Source organism: Ixodes scapularis, unplaced genomic scaffold, assembly GCF_016920785.2.
Source record: "Ixodes scapularis isolate PalLabHiFi unplaced genomic scaffold, ASM1692078v2 PGA_scaffold3__209_contigs__length_174095766, whole genome shotgun sequence".
Lineage (NCBI taxonomy): Eukaryota > Metazoa > Arthropoda > Arachnida > Ixodida > Ixodidae > Ixodes > Ixodes scapularis.
The window spans coordinates 13,226,124-13,251,820 of record NW_024609868.1 but is presented as its reverse complement, the minus strand read 5'-3'; the positions used below and the strand labels follow the sequence as shown (position 1 = coordinate 13,251,820).

The 25,697-nt window shown below is 41.4% G+C and overlaps 1 protein-coding gene across 1 annotated transcript in view; it reads left to right on the top strand.

Annotated features, from left to right (window-relative positions):
- LOC8038895 (cytochrome P450 4c3) overlaps window positions 1-25,697 on the top strand; it is a 97,895-nt gene that overhangs the window by 57,631 nt on the left and 14,567 nt on the right. Inside the window, exons 2-8 of the mRNA XM_029994680.4 lie at window positions 7,320-7,432; window positions 12,557-12,642; window positions 17,276-17,466; window positions 19,010-19,079; window positions 21,308-21,434; window positions 23,271-23,456; window positions 24,202-24,375. Of these exons, the coding sequence (XP_029850540.2) occupies window positions 7,320-7,432; window positions 12,557-12,642; window positions 17,276-17,466; window positions 19,010-19,079; window positions 21,308-21,434; window positions 23,271-23,456; window positions 24,202-24,375 (947 nt within the window). The remainder of the gene's footprint in view (window positions 1-7,319; window positions 7,433-12,556; window positions 12,643-17,275; window positions 17,467-19,009; window positions 19,080-21,307; window positions 21,435-23,270; window positions 23,457-24,201; window positions 24,376-25,697) is intronic.

Here is a 25,697-nt window from a genome sequence, read left to right as displayed (position 1 = left end):
CGTATGAAAATTTCGGTTACGTCAGAAAACTTCGCAAAGACACTGAAGACTGCTTACGTGTAAGAAATCAAGAGCACTCTTACACGCAACGCATTTTTACAAGCAGCACGCCACGTCTTCCTTTTTCACATGGCGATCCGGCGGTGACATTATGCTCCCCCACTGCGCAGGCGCGGCGCGCCCGCCGGCTCCACGGCTTCCGTGACAATGCATATGCATTGCTGTGTTTTTCTTTGTGTTTTATTGAGAATGGGAGTTTAGGTGCCGTTTCGCTCAGCCAATGCGAATTTATGTGCCGTTTTTCGCTGCTACAGACAACGGCTACAGACACCGCCGGCTTCGCTCCATGAGACAGTTAATGCTTTTGCATTAAAAAACCCAAACTGGCGTGGACACCCATCGATCACCTATCGTAAGATCTCGACGCAAACTGAAATCTTTTTTTTTCCTCTGTGTGATTGGTTTAGCCGCTGATAGCATACCACAAAGACAACGAGCGCTGTGACAATGCACCTTTGGCGCTACTTGACTGGCTCAGTCGGATCATAGGATCAGCTGCGCTCGGACTTACTGTAAAACGGAGTATTGGTGACTCCAGCGAAATCGGCGCCATATAGAGGCTACAGCAGAAACCTGTGGCAGCAGGTTCACTTGACAGTTTTCTCGAGCTTTTTACGGATTCGTAAAAGACGAATCCGTGAAAAGTAGGTTCAAAGGAACGCGATTAAAATTGCCAATCTAGAGCGAGCCCCGACTAAACTGGGAGAATTTCCGAGCTGTTTTTTTTTTTTGTTTTTTTTTTTAATGTTTGAGCTGTCACGATGTTTTTCGAGATGTTCAAATGATGTTTAGAGTCCCTTTCTCTCCAAAGCCCTACAGTAGCCGCCGCACACGACCGTCGAATAGTCAATATTGGCGCGAAGGCGTACATCATCTGGCGTACATTTGATCTCAGGTTCGTCATGTGTCATTAACGTGGATAGTCGTTCGCAAGAAAACGCCATAGAAGGAACGTTGTCCTAAGAAATAACAAATGCAGTACGCTGTTGACCGCGCTAAACTTCCTTTGTTTCAGCGGAAATTGAGCACGACAAGCTTCTTCGTGCGTGGCGCTACATAATTACAAAGGGCTTACTAGATCTCTCCCTCTACTAATGTGTACCAAACATGCCTTATAGAAAACTTGCCATTTTCTTCGTTTAAAACGTCTCGTCGGGCGCAGCGGAGTCTGCGGAAAGGAGCGTACCACACGTGCGCCCTTGCACGGAGCGCCCGTGCGCCCGGTCGCGCGGTACATTACATCGTTGTTTGTACCATGTGTTTGACCACGCGGGACATTTGAGTGAAGTTGCCCTTCAAGAAACATTAATTTCTTGTGTTGGTGAGCAGTACCGTGTAGGCACAATTTGAATGTTCGGTATATCTTCTTGTCATGGCTTTTGCGCCGGCCAAGGTATTTACGTGGACCACGCGGATTACCTCGGGTTCTAAATCTCGTTTATTTATAATCACAATTAGTTACATTACACGCTGACTCAGCACTAGTAACCAGCCTGTGCCCGCGCGCGCTAGCATCTTCTGCGTGACTTGGAAACATCAGGATTATACGGCGTTGCTGCTTAGGAGGTGTTGGAACATTGCCTGTACACTAGTTTGAAGCAGCGGGACAAGAGTGCCTGTACACTGGTTTCAAGCAACACGTCAAGACAAGGACAAAGACCAAAGACGAGGACAAGTACACCGGGCTGAGAGACAGGCCCACTAAAATTAAAAAGCTCAGCCGTCTTGCACGATAAAGGAATATACATTTTATTTTTGCTCATTTTACATCCGGAGTAGGCCGCGATACGACTGAAACGCTGTACCCACTTATTCAAGTCAAGGCCACTCTTCTGATGTACGGCCGCAGAGAAATACATTAGAGAGGGTGTGCCTCAGAGACTTTAGCACCATGAGTCGAGAGTAAAAGTGCTTTGTAGATTTCGAGGCAAGATATCACGTAAAACAAAGCAAAAATATAAAAGGAACGGTGAGAAGGTCAAGGCAAGCAGGATCAGCCGCTGGAATTACCTGGTGAGCACCCTTGATGGCCCCTTGAATCAGGACTTTCTCCAGAGGGCAGGGTGACCTAGTTCCCACACTAATGTCCCCACGCACCTGCTAGAAGTTTGAATGCGTCGTTATTCAGCCTTCGGTGTGTTACGCCGCGCCCCCTTCGCCAGAGACCCACTAAATAAGGCAAGAAGATCCAGCCTCACTTAATTACTTTTAGTCTTCGTATGTTTGGTAATATTATCCGGCTTGATGTGCGCTGATTTCTCTTGAGAGAAGCCGAGCACTTAGTAAGTTTGCAGGGGCCCGTGCAACACGGGAGAAGAGGAGAGATATCGCTAAGTCCCTTCGCAAGTTTTTGTTCGCTTGGCGGGGTGCTTTCTTTTTCTTATTTTTGCAGGCTGAAGTTTCTCGAGGGGAGCAAATTTTATATGTTAGATACTTTACTGTCAGTGAGGATACAACAAAACCCATTTTCTTAGTATTTTGAGTCATATATTAAAGTATAATTCCCAAATTATTGTGAGAAACGTTTGTAGTCATTGACCTACAGGGGGCCCCTTAAAGATGTAAAGAATTTTCTTACCACAAAAATAAACTACGCATCTTCGAACGCTTATTCTCCGCGCAAAGGCAGCGTTTGAGGCCCGAACCAGGTGTCAAAGTTTCAGAACTAACAGATATCTTATTCAAAAGTTATAAGTGATTTGCTGAAATTTTCAATAGGAAAATGTGGCCCATTTTAGCCCGTTTTCGGTTTCTGGCACCATAGAGCCCCAAGCATTGTAGAGCTCTGTCGGCCATAATTTTCCCATCGACTTTTTAAGAAAAGTATTTATAACTTTTGAATAACATATCGGTTCGTGCTAATACTTTGACATCTGCTTCTGACCATAGCGCTACTTTTGGGCGGAGAATGAGCTTTGAGCGATGCCTTTTTTTTGTTGTTTTTTTCGTGGTGAAAAAAAATCCATTAACATTTTTGTTTGGGGGAGGGGGGGGCACACCCTGTATTGTGTTTTATACAAAAGTCGGTCATTAGATGCTTTAAAAAAAAAAGAAGTTCTATTTAAGGATTATTTGTGTGGCCAGACAACCAGTTACGGATTAAGATGGCTCAAGTGTTTTCTTTCCAACCGTTATCTTTATCATCTTAATACATGTATATAGTCATTTCTAAAATTAAGAATATCATGCCCTCACCTCCCACTCTACTCTACGGTATTTTGCTAGAAATACTCATGTTGATCTATCGGAGAGTTCCAGAGAGCATATGAACATTGAGTTTGCCGTGTTTGTATTTATGATACCGTTTGTAGTGAAGCAAATATAAACTAAATAATGTAAACCGGCCAGCCTAAATAACAAGAATAATTTCTTTTTTTTTTTTTTGTAATTTCAACGAGTACTTCAAATACCCCTTGAACTTGAACTCACAGACACATCTAAATATTATAGCGTGCTAAAAACAAATTGGCTTCAAAATAATATGAGATAATGTACCCGCACTGTTCATTGAGTCCTGCGACCTTAACCGGTTCATACATTGGTTTTTAATGTTTAGTTTCACGCAGTCCATTGTGTCTTGGTGCTCCACCGAATCTTTCGTCAAGTGTCAAACAGCGGGGGGACCTTGAAAATCAACAATAGTAGATATTCATTTACATAATTAAGTGACAAATAGAATAAAATTAAACTTGAACTTTGAGTAATTGTGCCTTGAATGTTTTGCAATGTACAATACATCATAAAAATGGGGTAAGTAAAATTCCTTGCTGGTGCCTTGTTCTAGGTTCGAAAGACTAATTATTTCTGGATAGCTCGCGTACTATTTTTCGCCAGTAAATGCTGACGAAGGTGTTTATTAAATATTTCCCTGAAATGTAAGTTGTCGACTGTTTCAAACGAGAGTAGTGTAACAGAATATTACAATGGGAGAGGTACGTGTTACATTGACATAACTACGGTGTTGTTAATATTCTTAGCATAATAGTAAAATTTACAATTTCAGGAAGAGCTTGCGCCATAGGTTAAGCTCTAAATAGGCGCGAAAATTGGCAGCGTGTTTGTGTTCTTCATTACTCTTATTACAGTGTTGTACTGAATATCCTTATCATGTACAGTGCTTTAGGCTTGTTTTGCCAAAACATTCGAAAACCTTAGGTGGTATTTATGTGATATTGTTTTGGTTCTTCCACTAAGAACTCGACTGAATAAGATGGCCATTGCGGAGGCCCCAGTTGTTTTTCAAATATTCAGACAAGTTTTCCAAACGGGAAATAGAAGTGAGGGACCTCTTGCAAAAACGCCCTTTAGCCTCGGGACGAGCTCCAATTTTCGAAATTGCAACAATCTTCAATTTGAATAAACAATGAAAAAAAAATGCGGTTCAAGCCAGAATTGTAAAATTAAAATACAAATATCTATTAGAAATATGAACATACGATAAAGTTCGTGTGAATGGGCACCATAGGAAGCGCGTAAAGAGGACCACACCAGGAAATAAATTAGCACTATTAAGACGAATGGACGTCTTTTTTAAGAGAAAACGTTGCTGCGCTACATGTAACTCTTAGCACCGCTGAGAAGAGAGCTGCAGTGACCCGAATACGTTTTCCGGACATTGTGGATCCGACAAAACTAAACCGGAAGACCGTGCAGCAAAATGTACGTTTGTCATGCGGACCACCAAGTGTATGGAAGGAAGTCCTGGTCGTTTTTCCCTGGCCAAGCACGTTTAGCGTGAAGTGTTGGAAGTCTTGTAATCGTCTTGAGAAACTCTAGCGTGCCACCATTCACCTAAATGTTTCCACGGTTGTCACAACTGGAACAGATTGCTTACTCACGTTTAATTGCTGTTAGTTTTAACACATTCCTTTCAAATAGGAGAAAAAAATTGGCAATATCCTGGAGTTTATTATGTTCATTGCATCAGAATGAAGCCACTATTATAACTATGTCGCGATTCTTGTTATGCTAATTAATTGTGTTTTTTTTCTCTCGAGCCTTTAAACATATTTTAGAGGTTTTGATTTGCGCAACCAGAAACACTGTGTTGGGTAAAGTAAGCGGTGTCTCAATCTGCGGCTAGGCTCTTTAAATCGACCGGAAAAAATCGGTTTCTGAACCTATCGTGCTACGATCTTGTGCAGCGTTGCCCACAGGTGGCACATTCCTTCTATACGATTTGCAAAGAGCGAACTTACCTGAGCAAAAAGTAAAAAAAAAAAAGGCTCAACTTCTATGGAAACGCAGCGAAACCACGGGTCTTCAAACAGTAGGGCGCCGTCGGGCACGGGACACTAGAAATGGCGCAAGCGGTCGCGACGCCAACTGCCGCCAACGGAGGAGCAATCGGTGCCAAGAGCCGGCGTCAAATAGCAGACGATATTATCGACTGAAAAGCGGCGCGAGCTTTTTCGATGTCAGTTGCAAATGCATGATTTCATCATCTTTACTAATAAAACACATTGAATGGGCACATAAGCGATTAAAAAATAGTTTGTCGGGTTATTTTGACCTTTTTTGGGGGTTACTTATGTCGTCTACTTCGCAGTTCATTGTTTCCGCGCCTGTTTTTGGTTCTGAGATTGTCGCCGCCTGCGGAACGTGTGCCACTTTTGAGTCGAAAAGATCGTCTACTAATGACGCCGGCTCTCGGCGCCGTATGCTCGTTCGTTGGTGGCAGTTGGCGTCGCGACCGCTTGCGCCATCTCTTGTCTCCCGTGCCAAACGGCGCAATATTATTTGAAGACCAGTGGCTTCGCTGGGTTTCCATAAGAGTTAAGCCTTTTTCTTTTTTACTTTTCCGAGATAGGTTCACTCTTTACAAATTTTATAAAAAAAATTCACCACCTGTGGGCAACGTTGCACAAAATTTTAGCGCGATAGGTTAAGAAACCGTATTTTTTGGTCAATTTAAAGCGCCCGGCCGCTGTTTGAGACACCCTGTTGAACAAATGTGTGCGTATAAACCAGTCGGACGTGTTAGACAAAGTGAGGCTGATTCTCCTCTGACTAAAAGGGGAGGGCAAAGGCTGGTGGAACATAACACATGGCGACGATGTACAAAAAAGTTGACGTAATCAGCCATCTAAAAATACCGAAAACATTTGTTTTACGCTGACTAAAGTTCCTTTATTAGGTGGAATGTCCAACTCTATTACATATAAAAACAAACATGCGAATATGTCGTGTGTGTCAGTCACACAAACAATAAGTGTATTAGATATGATAACAAACAAAATATGTGAGTTGTAAATGTGTGTTCAATGACGAAAAGCGACATTGTGCTAGAAAAATTGTAATTCCTTTAGAAAAATGCAGATTATGTTTTTATTATATCTATTTCCAAAAGGGAGTACACTCCAAACACGGAGTCGTTTCACACCCAATTTCCCTTAAGAGAAACTAACTACAACTTAAGACGTGTGGATTATGCTAGAGGTCACACACGCACGAGCTATGGTGAACAAACATTAACACAGCAAATTCCCCAACTTCTAAACATGCATCCTCAAATTTTGGAAATAGCTGAAGCAGTAAATTCAATAGATACGTTCAAAAAAAGAATAAAGGATTATATTTTGAAGCTTGAATAATATATTGGATACAAATGTGTAAACAACCTTGTTTTTTTGTGTTGTATTTTTTTTTGTTTGTTTTTGTTTTTTATTGTTTTTATCTGTGTTGCCGCTCTGAAACCTGTATGGGGCTCGGGACCTTGGTCAGGTGCTATTAAGCACCTTTTGTCCCTGCTACCCCACTTCAAAATGGTTAATAAATGAAATGAAATGAACAAAGCCCGTGGTCTACTTTCCCGCACAACACTCAGAGAGCCAATCAGCACAACTTACGGAGGTAGCTCAGCGAATGACGATGCCGAAACATGTTTAGACCTAAAAACGCACTCTGAGCTGCGACATTAAGCACTGCAAAACGTCACGCTTGCATTGCTTAATATCTCAACTCAGACTGTGTTTTTTGGTCTAAACATATGTTTCGGCATCGTCATTCTCTGAGCTGCTTCCGTAAGTTGCGCCGATTGGCTCTCCAAAAGTTGTGCGGGAGAGTAGACGCATAGGCTTTTTTAGAGTACGGTTATTTCAGGAAAATCGAAGAAAGTGCTGGCTCTTACATTTTAAAATAAAATGATTAATTGTTCATATAATCACTTGAATCCAGTTTAGCAATATTCTACAACTTTTAAGACAATCTTCAATAACAATCAAGTTGTTTGATTTTTTTTTATGTTTCTTGTATTACAGTGCTGCTGCAGACAATGTGTGGCTTAGCCCAGATTCACGACAAAGACAGAATCTTCAGGTTCTGGCTGGGGTTCAGACCTGTCGTGGCTTTCTTCAAGGCAGAAACAGTAGAGGTGAGTGAATATTAACTATATAGACCTGAGTAGTATAATAAAAAAAAACGGACAGAATATTTATTAGCCTCCTCGGCTTTTTCTTTTTTATATTACCTTTCTTCACAGAAACAACACCCTTTAAGATCGTAAATAGGAACATAAAACTGCAGCTATCTGTTTGTCAATTGGGCCAGTTGCATCTCACATGAGAAGTGTCGTATATAAAGAAGTTCCTATTTCAACAATATTGGGCGACGGGTATTAACATAAAAACAAAAATTAAAACTCAATTTTGAAGTATTTATACAGCGACTCGATGGTTAAGTTATTGCCACGATACCCAATGTTTGGCTCCATTCTATGGTACTAAATTTATAAATATATCTTTAGAATATTTTACGATAGAAACATACTAGAAGTTCCTTGAAGGCAAGCATCCCGCAGAAATTTTATTTGCACGTTCAGTGCACTGCACTGAGGGGCGAGGTAAGGGTACGCTAAAAAAAGGCCGTGCGTTTACTTTCCTGCACAACACTCGGAGAGCCAATTACCGCAACTTACGGAGGCAACTCAGCCAGTGACGATGTGGAAACATATGTTTAGACCAAAAAACGCAGCCTGAGTTGGACATTAAGCAATGCAAAAAGCCACGCTTGCATTGCTTAATGTCACAACTCAGGCTGCATTTTTTTTTTTTTTTGGTCTAAACCAACGTTATTAAAACACTCAGTTGGGAAACTCGCCGTCGAAACCTGGGCCGCTGGCGTCCACCGAGACCGAGCTAAATACGACAACAGCGCCACTCTTTGTCATTTCTCTGTACTGTGGTCACCTTGAGCTTTTTAAAAGCCTGTTTTTGCGTAAAAACAAACGGAAAAGACTCGTTTTGTATGAAATTTATTGGAGTTTAGTACAAAAAGAGGGGCGCCTTATGTTTTTAAAATCTTTAGTTCGCAGGCTTTTGCGGCACAATTAATATTGTTTTTATACAACCATGCCTCAGCGGGGCTTTCAATAGCGCGCCCCGACCTAGGTGCATTTGAACTTCGGTAGTTCGACGCGGCGCGTCCGCCGGGGAGACGGGGGTGGCACCGCTGTAACCTCTTTCGTTGTATCTGTTCTTAGAGCCAAAATAGAAGTCACGTACAGTTCCTCGAGTGGCCGCTGCGGGAGAAATGGTGGCGTTGTGTTCGTCATTAGCTTGGTGCTCGGAGACAGATTGGGGCTACTTTTTCAAAGCTGTCTCTACGGGAGTTTCCCAAATGAGTGTTTTAGTAACGTTGGTCTAAACATACGTTTCGACATCGTCATTCGCTGGGCTGCCTCTGTAAGTTGCGGGGATTGGCTCTCCAAGAGTTGTGAGAAAAAGTAGACGCAAAGGCTTTTTATAAAGTGTAGTTTGTAGAATGTCGTACAGCATGAATGTCATTTTCTAAGACAATCGTTATTTTTATGCTCGGGTGTTTTCATGAGAGCAAGGTTTTCAGTTGTATTCACAATATACGTTATGAAGTCTTAGCCGAAGAACTTTCAGTGTGAAAAATTTCCTCCGTGAACTCTTCGCGAGTTTGACAGCATGCTCATTATAGCTTATCGTTTACACTTTAATAAAAACACTATTAAAGGCAAGCTGAAGAGGTCCTTGAATTCGAAGAGTAAAAGTTGTAATGTTGCAGACACCTTAAAAATGATCTTACTTAAGTTTTCTTTCGATATCATTAGTAGGAGTGTCGTATTAGCCAATCAAAATTTAGATGTAGACCCGCCCGTTGCGGCTCGGCGACGGTAGCGAATCGCGAGAATGGAGAGACAAAAACTAGCAAAAGTGACGTCATAATCGGGGTCACATGACCATTGCTCGCCACTAAGCTGACTCGGGGGTTCTGACGATGACGGCCCGACGCTCCGGACAAATAACAGGCGGCAGAGAGGATCGCCGCATGCCCGGTGGCAATCGCTGCACGTATTTTTCAAAATAAATGCGGTTTAAGTTTACTACTGCCCAGGAGAAGTGCGATAACTAAATTCACCTGACAAAAAGCTATAGAAGTCCTCTCCTAACTCAAGTTTGTTTGAAAAGTGATTCAGCTTCCCTTTATGTAAAATTCAATGCAGAAGAGTTGAGGCAGCGGCCTACAAGTATCCCTTTTACGGGTTTTAAAATTTGCAATGCTGACAATAGGGAATGGTTAGCGCGAGCCACTCTATTGGTAGTTTTAGGATAGGCAAAAAGTACAGATTATCAAATGCTTTCTGATTGCCAATTAGGTGCATAAATATCACTCTCAAAACAATTTCTAGATCAAATATATTTTTGTTCTTCTTTTGTGCCTTTAATTTTAATGTCTTGTTCTTTAATAATAAGTTGAATTTTTTTGTAATATGCAAAGTGTGAAATTTTAAATCTAAAATATTTAAAAAACGGGATAAGAGTGATAAAGATGCTGTCTTCGCCATGTGCTTATCAGGCATGGGCGGATGTTTGATGTGGGAATAATCGTCATGTTAAATTGGAAAATTAACTAATATGGGTTATTAACTTTTCGATCAAAGGTTTTAGAGGTTTGGTTGCAACTGCTGCACTGATGGCGATTGATATTAAAGGCAAGGCGAATTACAAGAATTTGTGAAAATGTAATAGTATGAATGTTTTATGTTTTAGTCCAATTTAAAAATTCCGTGCAAAAGAAGCGCCCCAAGTCCTGCCCGCAATGATATTTAAAAGAGTGACGTGGTCGTTTCTGTCACGTCTTTACTTGACGTCAGCGCACCCATTAAGAACATGCCGTTAACGTTAGTAGATTAGCTTGGTTCTGGAACTCTCGCGGAGGGGAACCCCCCCTCCCTTTCAGTACGCCTCCGGTTGTTTTGAAGCGCCATCTAGATTTTCGTTTCAAAACTGTGTATTGTATATAGTACGGTCGAAATCCATCTAGAAGCTGTAAAAACATATGTAATTCATAGATAACACTGCAGTTACCATAGCAGCCGACCCCAAAATGGTGGTGCGTCGAACGACGGGAGGCGGGCGATGGGGTTAGAGGGGGGAGGGGGGGGGGGGTTAATGCTTGTGGTAGCAGCAGCGTCTATGGACAGTTCCGTAACTGAGGTAATCTATAATCCTTTTCAGCATAAGTCCAGATATGTCAAGGTGGGGTGGAGAGAAGGTATTGTATAGTGACTGAATCCGTGGGAGAGGTAAGGTATTACATGGCGAGCGAATGGAATATGAAAGTTAACTTTCGCAAGGAGTTGCGCCGAATCAACGACGCCGTTTGCCACCTTGTGCAGAAAAGTTAAATCTCGAACAGTCTTACTTTATGTTTGGTCAGCAATTATAGAAGACGTACAGTGCTAATCACACTTGTCTATAACGCGCGAGCGTGCGGCTTTCTCCGGGGAGCGCTAGACTGGTGGCATTCGCGGAAACTAAGCTAGTCACGTGGCGCAACATGGAACGGCCTGCTCCAGGGGTGTCCCGCCCACTCTATCAGCTTGATAAGCGATAAAGGTAACGTGCTTTACGATATATTTTTGTTTTTTGATGACGACATCGTTGATACGCCTTCATGCTTTAGTGTGTTTATTGTTCGAGCCATGATGTTTGTAAAAAGCGTGCGAGCGGCCTTCCGCGTTCGCCGCCAGCTGATAGAGTGGGCAGGACACCCCTCGAGCGGGCCCGTTCCATGTTGCGCCACGTGACTACCTTAGTTTCCGCGAATGCCACCAGTCTAGCGCTCCCTGGAGAAAGCCGCACGCTCGCGCGTTATAGACAAGTGTGATTAGCACTGTACAAAAACATGACGAGCATGTTATGCTTTTCACGCGGTATGATTGTTCCCATCAGGTCGTAGTGTCGGCTGCGTGTTTACTTATGGTGAAACCAAGTATAGTAGCATTGCACGCTGTCGACATAGTGGTGACATTATTCAAACGATTATGTCACTTACTCTTCCAAGCGTCATTGTGGGGCAAGTCTCGCGGAGCTTTTGCGCGTAATTTATAAATCGAACTGAAAAATGTCAAAATTTATAAATATATATCTAAAACACTATCACATTTTTTTTCAAATTAGTTTCGTTGGTCTGACCCCTAATAGCCATTGCCGTCGATGATGTAAGTGCAACGTGACCCCTAAAATCAATTATTAAAATCCTAATTAGCGAGTTTATTATTCAACTGACCATGACGATTATCAACTCATCCAATGTCCACCGAGCCTAATAAACACACAATAAAGACAGCTCCAGCCCCCTTTCTGTATATGTGACGAGTGAACACTCTGGATATGTGACGAGTTATTACTGTTTCCTTCCCAAGTCAAGTGCTGAATTTATTTTCATCAGGTTATACATCAACAAAACGTCATTTAATGGGATATTGCGAAAATAGAGCGTGTTTATGTTATTCCCTGCGTGGTGCCGACTGAGCACTACTAAACACAGAAATATACTACCACTGGAATATACTCCAGCGGTAGTATAGTTTTGTGTTTATTAGTGCTCAGCTGGCACCACCCAAAAATATGAACTTACTAGCTCAGCTCCGACCAGTAGTAGTTTCTGAGTAAATTTATAAACATATTTATCGAATCATTCTCTTCCCACTCTTCGCACAAATATTCACTCCATGGAGTTTGCAAAAGATGGAAATACAAACAAATTATTCCAAAACAAGACGTCCCAAAACAAGCTTTTTTAAATTTATAAGTGCATTGTCAACTATGATCTCTCAATAACATTAAGAGAATGATTTAAGATAAGGTTGCACCAGAGAGAGTAAATGTTTTTCACTTATAAACTGAGCATCGCACCTTAAAAACAAAAACACTCGAATAGAAATTTCATGGTTAATCACTGGGAAAACTATTTTAAAATATTACGGCATATTGTTCCGCTACTAAGCAACAATTTGGCAAGCATAGTACTCCAAATAATTAAACAAAAGGCATCCGAAACAAAATTTGTCATATAAGTATGAGCAATGGGCACTGAACTCTTCATATTCGTGTTGCAATGCGAAATTTAGTTGCATGATGTGCGGAGCTTTGGTGGCCGAGTACCGGCTTGTACTTATAATGTGTTTCTTTTTCAGTGAATGTGCACATGTGTATATTGACCCGATGTATTTTTACCCTTGCAGGTCATATTAAGTAGTAATACAGTTTTAGACAAGTCTTTCGACTACACATTATTACACCCCTGGTTGGGCACCGGTTTATTAACGAGGTGAGACGAATGCTTTATAGTCATACCTTCTTTAATATTATCTTTGTGAAATATTTGAGTTAACAATGATCACACCCTGACGAGAGAATGTTTATTGCGCTTTGTGTCGTTTTCAGTGATGTGATTGGCCCGAGTCACTTTGTAGCACCTTTTGGAGCAGCCAAAGGTCCATTATGGAGCAGCAAGAAGTACTTTTGAAGCACAAGCACACGCTTCATTTTTATTCATACCACTGTGAATGTTATAAGTTAAGATTCGTGTGGTGGCTTATCCAACTAAACAAAACGCCTAATTTGCACGCTTCTGTGCAACGACAGGTTTGATTCCCTTAAACACAGAACCAGCTGTTTAGTTGCACATAGTAGTGTAACGGGAGCGTGCTCTACCAGTCAGCCAACCTTGTGTCTGGCAACCGGGTGCCAGCAGAATCTATACAAGTCGCCATAATAAAAGGCGAGGCCTAGTTGACCTCTCGGAACCCAGCTGTGCGAACCTTCTTCACGCGCTGATACAAGAAGCACTAGGTATGGCAACACGATGCTGATCAATGAAGGGCACTTGGACCGCAGTGAATATCACTTTAGGTACGAAATGAAATGTAGACCAAATAGTATATTCCACTGAAATAATGTTACAAAAATATTGAGCCCACAACGAGATGTTTTCTTCTTTTTTTTCAAATTCTAACGATTCTAATAAAAAGATATTAATTCAGATTTAAAATAAAAAAGGTTTTGTAACTGAATTTTAAACATCAATGACATTTTGTGTGCATAACTTCATAATAACAAAAATCGGCATGTTAACTGTAGGCATGCCTTTTTACAACGATCCAGCCAATGTCGTTATGGTTATTCCCAATCTTCCTGCCACTTCTTCAACTAATTTAGTCGTAAATAATTCTATTGACTGTACTATCGTGGACACTGTTAGCTATAACACGGCAGCGGCGGCCGTCCCGTACCCCCCGCACCTCTTAGCAGGCGCCGTCCGAAACCCCGCGCATGCGCCGTGTGGCGGACTCGCTCTTCCCGCCTGCGAGCACACCCTCACTTTGTCGTCTGCTAGGCACAGAGCAGGCGACGCCACAGTACTTGCCAATTTTCCCTGAACACGGTTCAGCAAACCACCGCGTAAGAGGTGTCCGCGGTTGATTCCCTGACTCCGCTGGCTAAGGATAATCATCGCCCCTAATTGTAATATCACGGTAGACTACTTTTTTCTTTTTCTTAGGACAAACTTGCAGTTATACTCCGTTTCACTTTAGGTCGAAGCGCAGCGAACGTTACGAGACGATAGGGCCAACCAAAAGCAACAAAAGCTCACTTTTTGCACCTTATTGTGTCCCCCGGTGATGCACTTCGTGAGATTGCACCTTTGCGCTATTTGATTGGCTATGTCGTGTTGCAGCGTACGCTGCATTCGGACTTTAGGTGAAACGGAGTATAAGTCTATTTCTGTATCACACCTGCTGCGATCATACTGGTTTGCGAGCGCATATTGTGAAAGATGCATTGCAAAATCCTGTTCCTGAAAAAGCAAAAAAACAAACAAAAAACATAGACAGGGGTATAGCCCCAATGACTCTGCAATCTCCCCCAATCGAAATCGCTGGTTTAAAATAAGTTTGAGACCAGTTCGCAAGGGCCAGGGTACCAGACGAGCAGCACTGTGGCATCGCCTGCTCTGCGCCTAGCAGACGACAAAGCGAGGGTGTGCTCGCAAACGGGAAAAGCGAGTCCGCCACACGGCGCATGCGCGGAGTTTCGGACGGCGCCTGCTATGAGGCGCTGGGGGTACGGGACGGCCGCTGCTGCGGTGTTATAGCTAACAGTGTCCATGATAGTACCTGGAACGCAAAAAACAAACCATATAAAGATGACAACTAAACAAGAGAGTTAACATTAAGATAGACCTATAGAGCAGTTCATATAAATCTTCTGCGAGTACCCTTGCTAAATCTTGAAGTTCAAAAAAGGATATTTCCAGAATACTGGAGTCTACCATAAGGATTAGCCGCAGTTTTATTGATACATTTTTACTCTAGGTGCTGTTACATTAACACTCACAAAGTTCCTTTCTTAAAATATATATATATATATATATACACCCGACGTCTCTCTCGGGTGCGCAGCCGCGAAGCAAAATAAGCAAAATCGGGATGCTTACTTCGTGGTTCTCACTTCACTGCAATACAAAAATAGAGCGGAGAGAAGCGCACTCAACACAGGAAACTTACCCGCCAGAGCAGACTACGAACATAAGAAGTATCGCGAAAATTCCGAGTACTGTCAGTGTTTGACACTGACAGAGAGAACAAATAGGTTAGTACGTTATTAGCGGCTATAATAGGAAGTGCTTAAAATTCGCACATGCCTACCATAACGATCCGGATGTGTAGCGCGGCCTGAGCCATTGTGTTTACAGTATTATTAAAGGGACACTGACAGGGTATTTATGCTCGCCGAGGTTTTTAGTTGTACGTGACATATGAGAGCTCAACTACCCAGAACAGAATTTGCGGCTCGAAATTCGGTTTCTTTCCGCCCGAAAACTGCCGATCAAGAACTGGCCGGTTCGAGTCTCGCTCACTCTCTTTTCCGCGGTCACGGGCCGTTTTCTAAGGTATCGATGCGACCACCAAATTTAATCAAAGTCGTAGGTCACTGAAGGCACACACTCAATATTAAAAATATAAAAAAATATAAAACCCATTTTTTGTGGCTTCTAAAAAGCTGCAAATACGTTGATTGAAAAAAAAGTTCCACAGACAACCGGAAGCATTCTGTGCGTGCGTCGTTTCGCGTATCGTGGGACTCGCAGGGACGGCGATGGCAGCGGACGACGGGCGTGGGACCTCTATTTCAGAACTGTCGTTCGCGGTACCGGCGAATTTTGTCTGCCTTTAAAAGAGAAATTTGGGACTGGTCAAAAGAATTGGTATTTATCCCGTACGACACGCCCGACCACCAAGCCGATTTGCACGAAGACGTCGCCGAGCCGTCGCTCCCTTCTCGTGGCTGAAGACATCGCTCGCGCAAACGTCAAGCGCGACGTGTCTACTTCGAGTGGAATATGCACGCGTACGATTTCTTTACTAGGTGAGAATGTCGCGAATGCGTGGTGCATCCCGACTTCGACCCGGGAGTGCTTTTGCTAGAGGAAAATCGGCAGCAAACTTTTCAACTTACAGTTTATCGGCTAAATTATTACTAAGGAAAGAGATACCCCATTTCGATATGCCCCAGTAGCTCAGTGGGAAAGATGTCCCCTTCACACGCGGTAGAGCCTGGTTCGATCCCCCGTGAAACCCTTTTTTTTTTTTTTTTCTCTCTCTAAATACTTTTGATGTCTACATTTCTTTTTTTTTTTTTTTTTTACAATTATTACTGAAGAAACAAAAACAAAAAATAAGAAACACATTTTGTGGACGACACGTCGCTGAATTAAATGGTATGGGATTTCCTTTTTGACACCTGCGAACTCAATGTAATCACTTTCCACAAAATGCAAGGAGCATATAAATCAGGTACCGTCCGCTTCCCGAGGTGCCCGTAAATGGTCTACAGGAATTGCAGCCAGCCATTGGTCCCGATCCCGTTGATCTTTCGGAAACTCTGTCGCACAATGCCACTTCTGTTTCGGACGCGGGACATGTGAGCCAGCTCTTCACGCAACACCTTGGGTGTATTCTTTTCGGAGCCGATCAAAATTCACCACGGGCACTCACTACTCATCTCCAACTCCTCAATGTACAAAACAACTCATCTTGGAGTACAGAACAACGAGCGGAACAAACATAACTGCAAAAGAATCCCACGGCGAGCAGTTCCCATACGCCGCATGTCGTCTGCTACCGGGAAGGAGAAAAAAAAAACAGAAAAAAAAAAACACACGGTCGGGTGCAGCCACGTGACTTCCGCCACTCCACTCTCTTCTCTCCACTTCTCCGACCTCCGTCAGGTTTCGGTTTCGAGCAGTTGCGTCTTTTGGCTTTATTAAAAAAATACGGTACTCTGTTGCAAAATATTAATTGGGTAGTCCTCCGACACCATAATGAAGCGCCTGGCAAAAAATTAAAAATAAATATTGGGGGGTGTCAGTGTCCCTTTAAGTGAAATCAAGTTTTGGCGCAAGAAGGTTCGCACAAATTCCTCACATTTGGGCTAAAAGCAGCAGGATGTAGCAGAGTAAGCCCTTTGGCGCAGTTTGAAGTGGATGGCGCAGAAATCACATTACTGCGTTTCACTAGAACCATTTTGGTAGCTTGAGAGTTCTGAAGCCCTACCCGATACTACCCTATCACAAGTACTAAAATAGTTTTGGTAAATATCAATATGTTTTTTTGACTATTAATCAAATGCAAGCACCGTACTTTTTGATTGCAAATAAGCGTAACATAAATACGTGGTAATATACTACAAATCTGTTGACTAAAATGAAAAAGAAAAAGGCCAACTGACACCATTTTTCAAATCGAAATATGTGGTTACGAAGTAATCTTCTCTCTCAGTTAATCATGGTGCACTTCTGTTTTTTGTAAGCTTGAAAAATTACAAGCACAAATGTAGTCGAGTCATAAAATTAATAATTAACTCCTCCACAATCCTTGACTGATTTTCCATGCTCCCAGTTCAGGCAACAAATGGCGGCGGAGAAGAAAGATGCTCACCCCTGCATTCCACTTTCGGATACTCGAAGATTTTATTCCGGTCTTCAACGAACAAGCAGTCATCTTCGTCAGGAACCTCAAAGAACATGTGCACAAGAAGTACATCGACATTGTGCCTCTGGTCACGCTATGCACGCTCGACATCATATGTGGTGAGGAAAAGCGAGTCTGGGTGATTTCTTCTATTAGGTCGATGCAACGAGCCACTTTGCAAGTTATCTTATATTTGGGGTTTTGTAGTCTGGATCAGCATGGTCGTCATTTCTTCTCAGAATTAAATCTGGCTTTTACGTCACCAATTCAATCACTGAAACTTCCTGTCATATGTGCTTATTATTTTCCAACAGAAGCTAAGGTTTGGTGTGTGTGTGTGTGTTTTATTGCAGAGTTTCCTAATGTAAAATGGACGCAGATGACCAAAAGTATTTTCAAAGTCATAAACCACTAAGATTACCCGATATATCGATGATTATAAAGAGTAATTGTTAAATTTACAGTTTACAAGTGTTTCGAAGGTAGATTACTGCAGCTCACACGCTAATGCTGGTAATACAATTTATGCAAAGGTGCAAGCGAATTGGACAAGAATGTCGATAAGAATCCCTGGAGAACGGGAAGAATGGCGACAAGGGACAAACACAAATCTCCAAACGAAGCTGTCTTTGGAGTTTTGTGTTTGTCCTTTTTCCCCCTTGTTCCACTTCTCCAGGCATTATTATCCTCACACGTAAAGATTTCATTAGAACGTGGTGGTGTTTAATAGGCCAAACACATGGAGACAACCACATTTTATTCAATAAAAAACGAACATACCTTTTGATGATAATGACCAGCTTTTGTTTTGCGTAGAATTAATATATTTAGAAAATAAATTTCAGTACTTCATGTATCAACTAAATTAACAGCGATAAAATGATATCCTAACCACATGGTGTAGAGGTTTACAAGCTTGCGCATCAGTTGCGTTAAAAATATAATCACCTAAAATAGTGTAGCCGTGTGAGCTGTGTTAGAAAACCATCTAAAACATTGTAACTTTCAGAAGGAAGTACTTCGCAGAATATACGATTAGGTGGTAAGAAATCTTCACTGAAGTCAACTAATTCAAGGCTGGACAGAGGGATGGTGTCGTGGCTCTAAAGAACCTGTCGTGTAGTGCATTGGAGGATTGATTACGCAATGTTTATTCTCGCTAAACTATGCAACACTGTGTCTTGCGTATTGTTTCATCCTCACAAGAAATTATTTATTTCTTCAAATAAACCAACTTTAACGACGGTCCTCAGCTCTTTCTTTAGTAGCGTGATTTAACCAAAGGCTCCGCCAGGAGAAAAACCTTTTTCTTGACCCACTAAATTTATTTCATCATTTCCAGAAATCTATCAATATAAAGGCGCCTTATTATTTAGTTCTTACAGTGAAAACTATCTTTCAGGCCCAACACGTCGTTTTCCCCTTTCCTGTTTTAATTCATCATTCACACCTTTCTAAGGCCAGGAAGAAACTGCAACATTTTTCAGCATTGTTACTGATGCGTTCTCGCCTTCGCGGGAGACCCTTCGCCAGTAGCATTTCCAAGCTCAGCATTCCTCCCTACCTTGTCCCGACAACATGAAATGGCGATGGCGTAAATCGTACGCCACAAACACTGTGATAAGCCTACTTTGTTTACTTTTCTTTGTTTTTGTTTTGCAGAAACCGCAATGGGAGTCAAGGTAGATGCTCAATTAAATAGCAACTCGCACTACGTCAGGTCGTTGTACGAGTAAGTATTGCTAGTTCATTCCTTTCATCTTGTATTCTCACCTTGAGTTTATTTTTCAGTTTATCTTTCAGTTTAGGTAAACATTTAGTTGTTAAAATAATTTCAAAATTATTACAAGATCCTTACTGTCATCGTTATTTAGGTAATCTATATTTGTTTCGCAATGGTTTAGCAGTCATGAGGGTAGCGCCGAACACAACTTTTAGATGGCTTAATCAAAAGGAAAAATGTTTAACCTAAAAAAATCTAAAAATTTTCGGAATCCAAAATGCATTCTTTCTGGCTGATCAAAGCCATCTTGATGAAATCGGGGTTTCCTCGTAAAAAGAAACGTTGTCCAGAACGTTGTATCAGATACAAGGCAACTCTAGTAAATGTACTAATTTAATAAGAAAAAAAATTAAAACAAAGTAACCTTCAAATGCTTTTTTGTTTTGTTTTTTTTAATATAAACCCAAACATGAGCTTTCATAACCTCCTAAAATTCTGAGTTTAGGTCAGTATACATCAAAATATTGGTTCAATTAGACACTATGTGGCGACTTCGAAGATGTTAAAGAATTTGTTGTAATAACTGCACTTAAACGTTTGTGTATTACATAGCAAGGTGTTCTCTGTGATTCTGATTTTTATCATTCCTTAGCTGCCTTATCAATGCTATTACTAGTGCTATTCATGTTAAGAACGTTACCTTCATTAGCATGTGGTTAGATATCTAACCCCAGTCATACAAACAGTATATTGCTCATTTCATAATCAATGACAGGTTAAGAGGCGGAGAGACTGACTTACTTATGTTTACGTATCTTGCTTCCTGTTTTGTTCTTCCACGTCCTGATTGGTTGATGCCTTAACCGCATTGGCTGTGGAGCAGTAACAAGGTGCATGAGGTTAACCATACCCTCCGTTTTTTATGCTCTTAGCGACTTTAGCCTTGTATCTCTCGCAGCCTTCCCATTAGGCTGCTGGGAAAGGCCATCTTGTTTTTATACTATGGACGTTATCAAGATTTAAAAAAAAAACATTGCTTTATTCAGACAAACATCTAGAAGGATAGGGCAAAAGGTGACCCATGTCGCCTAAATAGTACCCATCCCTCTGTACAGTTCAGCAGCACGGCAGGAGAAAACAAGAAAATTGAGGGGAAAAAAGGTCTAAAACGTTCGGCTGAATATAATCTATAAGAGATATAAATTGTACAGGACGTTTGATTTTCGTACGAACATATTAAACAAATAGGCGGAGAGTTCGTCGAGTCCTGTCTTCAACATGTATTTACGAGGTTCGTCGAGGGGATAATCGTCACGGCAAGTTGAATCATTAACTAAAATCTCCCAATTAACTTTTTGATTATTGATTTTGAGGTTATGGTTAAATTGCAATAATGACTGCAATTACAATTGGAAGCGAGACCAATAAAAACAAACTTGCGAAAAGGTAATGCTTTTATAGATATCAAACGATCAATTGTCGCGCTTTTTTCGCACGATTTAAAAACTGCGCTCAAAAATGGCGTCGTAGGCCTCGCCCACGATGACGCTTGGAAGAATGATGTCGTTGTTTCAATAATGTCATTACTATCTCGGTAGCGTGCCTTCTGTGGGTGCTCCGACGCCAGAAGTGACGACGTAACTTTAATGACTACGTCACTGTTCAAAGCATCATTGCCAGCAGGGCTTGATGCACTCTTTTTGCGCGTATGCTTTAGATCGGGCGAAAAAACACTAATATGCATCAATTAATATCTTACAAACTATAATCTTTTGCAAATTATTTAAATTTGTCTGGCGTTTTATAATAATCTTCGTTAACACTTCAATTTCAACATCGCCTCTAAACCAATCATTAAAAAGTTAGCAAATTTTAGTTAATTTGTCAACTTACATAGCCTGACGATTATTCGCTAATAGAAATCCGCCGAGCCTGATAAATACATGGTGAAGACGGCACCCGTCTAACACTCACCCTCTTCTTTTTGTTTTTAATTGTTCAAATTAAAAATAAAACTCCTTGTATATACATAAATTCAAAAACTACAAAGTGTTACTGAAGTGAATTCGCTATTTGCAAACCTGCATTCTTTGTCCTCAATCCCTCTGTGACGGTGCGTCGTAGCACTGGCGTCATGGCTTAAGGAACAAATATTTCGGTCTCACAAAGTAGACCCTGCTTGAGATATCAAGGTGTGACCACAGATCTCCTTGCTGTCCTTCCTTTATTCCTTCAAGAGTGGGCGAGACCTTTATGGCAAGAGTCATGCGACCCTGGCTTTGGCCCAACTACGTCTTCTACATGTCATCATTCGGGAAGAAGTTCAAGGACAACCTTGCGCAGCTGCACAATTTCACGAGAAAGGTGGGTATATGTTTTAGAAAAACAAAAAACAATTTCATACGAAAAAGTGTGTTTTAGGATGTAGTAGACGTCTTATGTAACTAAAGAATATCTGACAGAGCCGTTAGACGATGTTACATAAAAGGACTCACAATAGTTCTTCCAGAATCGTCCATCGTATGATGAGGAAACCTGCCATATTAGCTACCTTAAACGAGTTTTGTCAGCGTTTTTTTTTTTATATCTGTCTATTCATTCACAGTTAGTACTACGCATACTGACTTATGCCTTTCTAGAGGTTGCACAAATTGGCCGAAATATAGCAACGTAATGCATAGGTTTCTTAAACACATACCCTTTGGCTTTCACCTATATAATATTTATTTTCCTGTAATTCAGTAGTAATATTTTTGAACGCTTGGAATGACATATTGTTAGCGAAACTAAGTAAATGCATTCCAAACTAGGACTGTTAAGTTTGTCCTGCGATGACAAAATCCAGACAACTCTAATGAAATTAAAAAGTTGGAAACTGGATTTCTTTTCTAAGAAACAATACCGATGAAGGTTTTAGGCTTTTTTTATACAATAAATAACCTAGTTAAGCACTAAAATAACTTTGATGAAATTATCTCATTTAAAATTTTATCCGCAATTATCAGATGACAAACCAGGGAATAAATGACAATCCAAAAGCAGACAGAAAATACCCTTAAGCAAAATATATGCCGTGAAATTGGCTTTCCAAAAGCCAAGTCCACTTTTCAAACAAGTCTAGTTTCTTTCGCAACCGGACCTCCCCATTGCCCCGCGCGTAACAGTAGTCCTGAAAGAAAGTGTGGGGTAATCTGTTTTAAATTAGTTAATCTAAGTACTGGTAGTACAAATTCCTTTTATTAGCCCAAACACAACGACTCAGTATGTCATAAGTTCAGCAGAAGTAAAAATATATGTGATAACGGCTAAGGAATATGCCAATTAATAACATGTTTATAGAGCCGCATTAATCAGACTTTAGCTTTGAACAATCTATTTATTACAACATATGAATGCTGCCACGATTATATCGTGCGTGTTCAATGCTCAGATCGCTTCTAAAAAAAACACATCGAATCATAGTCTTGTCGATAATAAACCTCGTCAAAATTTTACTTAACTCAAGGCACCACTATCTCATGAATGTTCATGAATGCTGCTAAGAATATAGCTAGATCTGCGTTTTAACTGCACAAACTTTGGGGTAGACATTACGACTCAAAGCTGATATCTTCAAGGTATCTACTGGATAACATCTGAAAACAGGAGGTGTTCGGAGGCATACGAATCAAACAGGTGCTGTCACGGGTTTCATAATTAGACGAAGACCTCAACTGGCGACGGCTTTTATGGAATACGCACAGAGTGGTGGAGGCGCCCGCACATAAAATCGATCCAAATTTACTTTTGCGGGTTGAAGATCAACCTCCACAGGTTTTATTTACCACTCCCGTTAATGTCACGAGTGGGATATTTGCACCACACTTCTTGTCCCACCCAGAATAGCATCCCTTTTACCGTGATGGGAGTACGAAATAATAGGCAGTCGCGTGTTAAAGGCCTTGCGTGTTTGGCATATTTGCCTTCCACACCGTACGTGAATTGGCAGTAGACCTAATTTCCCCAACCGGTCATGTCACTAGTCGCCTTTTCAAACATAAACCGCAACGTCGATCGTGGTCATATTGAGGCCAACGGCATCCAATTTGAACTGACAGCTGAGGGGACAATTCGGTTCCTCTTACCACTACGCGTTTCATTATATCGTAGTTGGAAACCTTCATTTAGTGCGCGAAAATTCACCCAACATTAATTCCGCAGGTCATACGGGAAAGAAAAGCCGAGCTCCTGGAGCAGAAGGTCATCGATGGGCTTACTATCGGGGATCAGGTGATCGGGCAGAAGAGGCGACAGGCATTCCTGGATCTCCTTCTCAGTCACCACATCCAAGATAGCAGTCTCACCGAGGAAGACATCCGGGAGGAAGTGGATACCTTTATGTTTGAGGTAAGCAGATCTGCTCCTAATTTACAACTTTGGTGTCACTCTGGTTTCCCCAAACAAAAAAAACGTGGTTCATAATAGTCATTAAAACTAACTTTCAAGTATTTTTATTACATTAATCCCCGTTTAAATAGCTCCTGCAATACATTTAGGTATGTCGAAACTTGGCACTGAAGCTAATATTTTTGAAGTTTAATACTCCACCACACAGGTGTGAACTTCGTATCATCGGCTTATTCGTGGACGTTTATGTGAAGGTCTCGCGGAGCACCAGGAAGAGAAATAAAATAAAAACACTGCACTAAAATAGGCACAAATTGTTCTTCAGAAAGGACGATTAACCGCATATTGAGCTAATTTTTGTGGGATTTTAACTTTTAGGGTGAACGAGCAGCTACTGCATGCAATAATGAAATATCATATACACACTTCTTATAGAATAAGCTTGAACAAAAGGCGCCCGTAAGTTATCGCCTAAAAAGCAGATATTAAAAGAAAACTACCGTTTATTGATTATCTTAGCTGGTATTGATTCTGTTTGGCTTGTGCAAGCAAATTTGAATATGTGAATTGTAAGCTTGATCCTCAACTTTGCTCTCCAACTTTCCTATTTAACTTTGTTATTCAAAATTTGCTATCCGACTTTGCTTTTGAACTTTACCCTTCAACTTTCCCCATCTAACAGAACCTTGTACTCCTGGCACAGAAACACAAAACACTCAATGTCCAAGTATGTGTTGTTTCCCAGGGTCACGACACGACAGCCATGGGCATATCGTGGGCGATGTACTTGATCGGGCTTCACGCAGACGTCCAGCAGAAGATTCACGAGGAACTCGACGGGATCTTCGGCGAGGACAGGGAGCGCCCCATTTCGCCAGATGACCTCAAGGAAATGAAGTACCTCGAGTGCGCCCTGAAGGTGTGTTACAGGGACCCAAACCAGTGCGCCATAAATTAAACGCAAAACTATCACGGGTCCGACAGCGTTAAAAGTTACCATTGGCGAAACTGCAGGTTGTTAAAGTTAGTCTTCCTGTTCTAGATATAGGTAACACAGTGCACAAAAATGCCGGGATATCTTTTTTCCTTGAGGGCGCTCCGAAAACTGACCTTCAAGATCTATGGAAATGTGGAAAAATACTAAAAAATGACGAGGCAGGGAAGAAAAAAATTTTGTTTTAAAATAAAGGCTTCGATCTGATACAATGACGATCAGCTAGCGTCGCATGTAGCACGCTACATTTTTCAGTGAAACGTTTTTTCCTGCCTCGCAATTCGCCGAGCTTTATCTGTTGATCTGAGTGCCCATGGGAGTGATTGACTTTCTCATAGATATCTACGTATGTCGGGATTTTTCGAAACGAGCTCAAAGAAAAACTTAAAAAAAGACTATTCACTCTTAAAAAAGTCTGTACGTCTACTTTCTTGCAAAACACTCGGAGAGCCAATCACCGCGGCTAACGGAGGCAACTCGGCAAATGGCAATACCGAAACATATGTTTAGACCAAAAAACGCAGTCTCAGCTCTGAGATTAGGCAATGCAATCGTGACGTTTAGCATTGCTTAATGACACAACTCAAGAGCGTTTTTTGGTCCAAGCATATGTTTTGGGCATCGCCATTCGCAGAGCTGTGTCCATAAGTTGCGGTGATTACCTCTCCGAGTATTGCGCGTGAAAGTAGACGCACAGACTTTTTTTAGAGTGCAGTCCCTAAGAGTCTCAAAAATGCAGGGAGTGGCGAATCTCGAGCATGCTATTATTGTTCGGCAACCAATGAGTCAGCGGTATTAGCTGTTAAGTTCGCCGAAAAACGAATCATAAAGCAAGAAACGTGAACTTCATCCACGCTCTGTGTTCCTTAAGCCGCCAGTTACTTTAGTATCTACTGTTTTTTACTAACGAAACTGTAAATTAACTTAGTTTTTGTAGCTGCCGCAAAAAAAAAAAAAGACGTAACATCCACTGAGTGTAAACTTACGATTGGCTTTCCTGTGTCTAAAATTGTTTTAAGTTTTTTTTAATAGATAGTTTAGCAGGTAAACTAGCGTTGCCAAGTAATTTAGACGCCCCGTAAAAATCAATTTTTCAACCTGTAGTGCTGTAATTTACTATAGAGGTGCAAGCAGGTGGTGGAAGTTTACAGTGAAAAACTTAGTGAATGAACTTACCTCGTTCAAAAGAAGAAAAAAAACAGTTCTGGGCAATCTACGCCACCGGCTCGCAGACGATGCACGTGTAG